A 5,432-nucleotide genomic window follows, 5' to 3' on the forward strand; every position below is an offset into this window, starting at 1 on the left:
ACATGTTTTAACTTACTTTTCGAAGTAAACTTACTTTTCTGAATCAAATGATTCACGATAGCCGCTCAGAAGTTCCGATCTGAATCAAATGATTCGCGATACGCGTTCCGAAGTTCCGATCTAAATCGAATGATTCGCTATAACTGCTCCGAAGTCCTGAATTGGATTAAAAGATTTGCGAACTAGGAAGTTCCGATCTAATCACATGATTTGCGCTCCGAAGTCCCGACCTGAAATGATTCGCGACTCCAATGTCCCGATTTGAATCAAAAGATTTGTTTATAAGTTTCGATCCAATCAAATGTTTCGCGATTCGCGCTCCGAAGTCCCGACCTGAAATGATTCGCGAATCCGCTCCGAAGTTCCGGATCTGAATCAAATGATTCGCGAACCCGCTCTGAAACTCTTACCTAAATCAAATGAATCGTAAACCCGCGTTGAAATCCCGATCTAAATAAAATCATTCGCGTTGAATGATTCACTTTGCTTTGTAAAATCATTACAAGTCATGACGAAAATCGAAAATCAATTGCTTTTTTGAAGTTTTTTTTGCTAGTGATTTGAACTGATTGATCGAAGTCACGTGTTTGAGTTTGAATCAATCGGAGCGGTTCCACCGTAAATGACTCACTCAATTGAATCGGTTTGTCGGTCCTCCGCTTTTCGTGCCTTCAGCCATGTTTACAGGACACTGTCAGTACTGTCTCAGCTCGCTGAAATAGGCAAAAAAAGTGTTTTCAAATATTCATATTTAATTTCCGAAAACAGCTTTCCACGTCGAAGACATCCAACAAACCATACGAACATATTCAGGTGAGCTATAGTGAAAACACTCAATTAATATGACGAGCTGCACGTCAAAGTGCACGTTAGATGGAAATATTGTGAATTATGATCGAGTCTGTAGCTTAATTTAATGTATTTTAAATAGTTTGACCACTGCAGTTTAGGTGGTCACAGTTCAGTTGAAAAAGGTGATGACCTGGTACAGAATTTTTTAGAAGTGCAACTTAAAATAAAATATTTTGGTAGGTAAATTATTTAATTTCATCATAAAAAAATCATTAAAAAGTGTGCTTTACTTTTTACATACACATTGCGTAAAATGCGCCATGCACTACATTTCCCAGAATGCACCTGTCCCGTGCGTTTCTTCGCAGCGGTGATGCTGATGGAGTGTTTTCGCTCGCGGTGTTGGAGATGTGATGGGTCTTTTGGAGTCCCGCTCTGATCGTCATGTTTCCCGGGGTCCTATACGCGCTGCTGGCGGGTTTTCTCGGCGCGGTCGCGTCCTCCTCCGCCAAACTGTCTCTCGGCACCGATTATCTGAAGGGCGTGTGTGAGACGGGACTGCGGACGTGGGGCGAGCAGAGGAAATTCACGCAGCAGAACGACACAAGCGCGTGCGACTGGGTGAGTGTGAGTCACTGCTGAAAACATAACCACTGTCACATCAGGATTCAAATAACACTCGCATTTATTGCATATGTGCTGGAATGATGATGAGGATGGTGATGATGCTGTCACGTGACAGACACGTTTGACCTTCAGCACGTGTTATAATCGCTCTTTTGATGAACTAATTGAGCTTTAATATTTACACAGCCAGTGTCCATTTATGTGAACCCCTTTAGACATTTATGGCTTGTGAATATTGCAGTACATTATATGTGTTTTGTAATTGGCCCACTTTATTTTGTTCTAGTTGCACATCCCTCTCAGACTGCTGTGTGGAGGTCTGCTGTTCACCTGTAATGCTGTGATGTGGACGTTCCTGGCCAAAGCTCTCCGCAGCTCCTGTTCGTCCACCCGCACCACTGTGACCACCACCGCCTCCAACTTCATCTCCTCGGTGAGTATCAGCACAGCTTCAGGCGAACTTTATCAGGGAGCTGACTGATTAGTAGGTCAGTGTGCAAATTACAAGGGGTTTCGGAGGGTCTGACCTTCCTCATTAACTCTGAAACTTGAAATTGAAACTCATGGAGTAGTCAGTAAAAATACTTCTGGATATGCTCAGCTCAAAAACAATTCATCAGCTAGAAATCATTATGTAATTTTACCTTTTTATGTATTTATTTTTGCGAGTGCAATTTTTTTATTATGTGCAAAAATAAGCTAAAACATTTTTTGTGTGCAATTACACTCACAAAAACAAAAATAATTTTTTCAATAATAATTTTTTTTAATATATTATCTTTAAAAAATAATAAGATAGTAATCTAACATGGCTGGACAAATCAGAAAAGTGATCATTTATATATTTTTTAATAGCTAAGAAATTGCATGCATTTTTTTAAAATCTAATAAATAAAAAAATCTTAGATAGTAAACTTAAAAAAAATCTCTTTTAAAAAATCACTTTGTCTTATTATAGATTAAAACAATGCAGTGATAAAAAATAATAGAGAGATTTCTAGCTGTTAAATTATTTTTAATAATTATTTTAAAAAGAATATCACATAAAAATGATTAATAATAAAAAAATTCTTTGCTAGTAAATTTTAACACCTGAAAAATAATCAGTAAAGTGATTATCACAATGTTATAAAAAAATTGTACTCACAAAAAATAAAAAAGTAAAACAATAGAGCATTTTCAAGATGTTCAATTATTAAAAAAAATCCTTAGCTAGTAATTTTAAAATCTGCAAAGTGATTATTTATCACTATATTATAGATTTAAAGAATTGCACTCACAAAATAAATAAATATAAATGTAAAATAATAGAGCATCTGTTGCATTACTTAAATATAATATTTAAAAAATAGTTCATAATTACATTGGAAATGGAAAAAAATATTTTTATTATAATAAAAAATGCGCTCACAAAAAAATAATTAATTTTTTGTGTGCATCTAATAAAAAATGCACTTAGAGAAATAAAAAAATAATAATACTGTGATTTCAAGGTGATTAATTAAAAAAATAGTATATATATATATATATATATATATATATAATTTTTTTAAAAAGATTAAAAATATAGTAATCTCTAGCTAGTAATCTTAAAAAACCATAAAGGTCAGAAAAGTGATTATTTGTCACTATATTATAGGTAAAAAATTGGTCTCACGAAAAATAATAATAAAAAACCCGAGCAATTTCTATATGTTGCATTACTTAAAAATATTATTAATGAATTAATGAAAAGTGATTATCAGTTCATTAAAGATTAGCATTGCAAAAACATTTGTGTTTTGTTTAACAATGTTTACTAGAGATAAAAAAAAATGTCATTTCGGATTGCACATGGATATGCAAAATAAACAAATAAATTGACATTGACATTAATTTAAATAATCTCATTATTTTACTAGAAAATAATCTGCACAGCAACAATTTTAATTTGTGTATTATTATTAATCTAGTTTGAATAGATGTTTATATAGATGTCTTATGTGGTGATGGTAATGTGTCCGTTTTGCGTTTGTTGAACAGGCGTTTCTGGGGCAGCTAATATTCGGGGAGACGCACGTGGCTCTGTGGTGGGTGGGCATCTCTCTCACTCTTTCCGGTCTTCTGGTGCTTCATCACACGTCGCCCAACCTCACCCAATCACACGACAGCAAGAGAGAATGATGCTGCGCGGCCGGTGCAAAAGCGTTAAAATGCATGCGAAACGACACTGCTGCATTATTAGATGAGTTCAGAGTGTTTTATAAACATATCAGAAAAACACTAAAATCATTACTATTCGAACTGTATGTGGGTCCAACTTCTCTAAGACACGCAAACCTCATACAGTCTTACTGAGATTTTATTTTTGTTTGCTTCACTGCACCAGTGTTGCTTGAAATATGAGGTTAAACATGAAAACTGACAATTTGAAATGGTCTTGCGGCCGTAAATCTACTGTCATGCCAAAGATCCATTTAAATATTTTAAATATATGAAATATAAACATTTATTTATATTTGCTAATACTTATTATTAAAATATTAAATGTTAAAGATCTATACAAATATTAAAAACAACCGGTGCATTAGTCTACATCACTGTTAAGGTGGTGGGTGAATCTCAAAACATGCCTGGGTCACATTTCACCTCAAAATCAGAAAAAAATAAATTAAATTTAAAAAAATGTAATTAATAAGAATAAAAAGGAATAGATTTAAAAAATGAAAATTATGCAGGAAAAGTCACATCAGTGACACAATGGCAGCATTTTCACCTTTGGGTGAAATAATGCTAAATCTATTTTCTTTTTCTTTTTCTGTTCAAAATATTAGCTAGTTTCTTGAAAAAACCCATTGATTTTATTCATTTTTCCTCTTTGCTCTAAAATGTAAAAGTTGCCAGTTGATTTGTCAACAGTGTTATTTTAGTAGCATGTATATATTATTATATTTTTGGTTAATATTTTGAATTAGATTTATTTGTATATTTTTTACTGTTTCCATAGGTAAATTTAGTTTAATTTTAGTTTTTTGTTTTTTTTTTTTTAATTTTTTTTTTTTAAAGTTTAAAGTTTAAATATACCTGTATAGAGTTCTGGTTTATTTAGTTTTTAATTATTTTTTATTTATATTTTTTATTTATTTATTTATTTATTTTAATTTTTTGGTGGCTACAATTAAAAAACAAGCAAACAAAAAAGTAAGTAAATAAATAAATATTTAATTTAACACTTAAAGTAGTTAAAGTAAATACATTTATTTTGTTTTATTTCAGTTAATGCTTATTTTAATTAAAGTATTGATTTTTATTTATTTATTTATTTATTTTTGTGGCTTCAGTCCATTATAAAAACCTTGTTTGACAAGCAAACTAGCAAAGTAAGTAACTAAATAAATAAGTAAATATTTCATTTAACACCTAAAGTTAAACTAAATATATTTATTTTATTTTATTTTATTTCAGTAAATTCTTATTTATGTATGTATTTATTTATTTCTTTTTGTGGCTTTGGTCCAACAAAAAAGTACGTCAATAAAAAAATAAATATTTAATTTAACACTTACAGCAAAACTATATATATTTATTTTATTTTATTTCAGTAAATGTTTATTTTATTTATTTATTTATTTATTTTTGTGGCTGCGGTCCATTATAAAAACCTTGTTTGACAAGCAAACAAGCAAACAAAAAAGGAAGTAAATAAATATATAAATATTTAATTTAACACTTAATTTAGAAAAAGTAGTTTTTCAGTCTCAGGCCCACATATTCGATTCCAAATTGCAGCTGTCTTATGCTTCAATCAGGCTATTTTGATGTTTCATGCCGTCAATAACATCACTTCCTTCAGTCTCCAGTGGGTCAGATATTAAAGCTGTGGTTCCCCGCATGCATTTCCTTCATCATCCTCCTCCAGCACTGTGAGCACTAGCGTGTGGCAGGAGACGTGCAATAATAACACCAGACCTCTCCAAACATTGCCATTCTACCATTCTTTACCAGAAGATGCTTTTCCCAAATATGCCACATGA

General features: G+C 31.8%; 1 protein-coding gene across 1 annotated transcript; it reads left to right on the forward strand.

Annotated features, from left to right (window-relative positions):
* The first annotated feature begins 1,130 nt into the window (after positions 1-1,130).
* Positions 1,131-4,562, forward strand: LOC127182358 (transmembrane protein 42). Its single transcript, XM_051137632.1, has 3 exons — positions 1,131-1,413; positions 1,706-1,852; positions 3,442-4,562. Exons 1-3 carry the CDS (start codon positions 1,237-1,239, stop codon positions 3,580-3,582), a joined length of 465 nt encoding a protein of 154 aa, XP_050993589.1. The 5' UTR covers positions 1,131-1,236; the 3' UTR covers positions 3,583-4,562.
* Positions 4,563-5,432: the final 870 nt, after the last annotated feature.

The sequence above is a fragment of the Labeo rohita genome, chromosome 19 (assembly GCF_022985175.1).
Source record: "Labeo rohita strain BAU-BD-2019 chromosome 19, IGBB_LRoh.1.0, whole genome shotgun sequence".
Classification (NCBI taxonomy): Eukaryota; Metazoa; Chordata; class Actinopteri; order Cypriniformes; family Cyprinidae; genus Labeo; species Labeo rohita.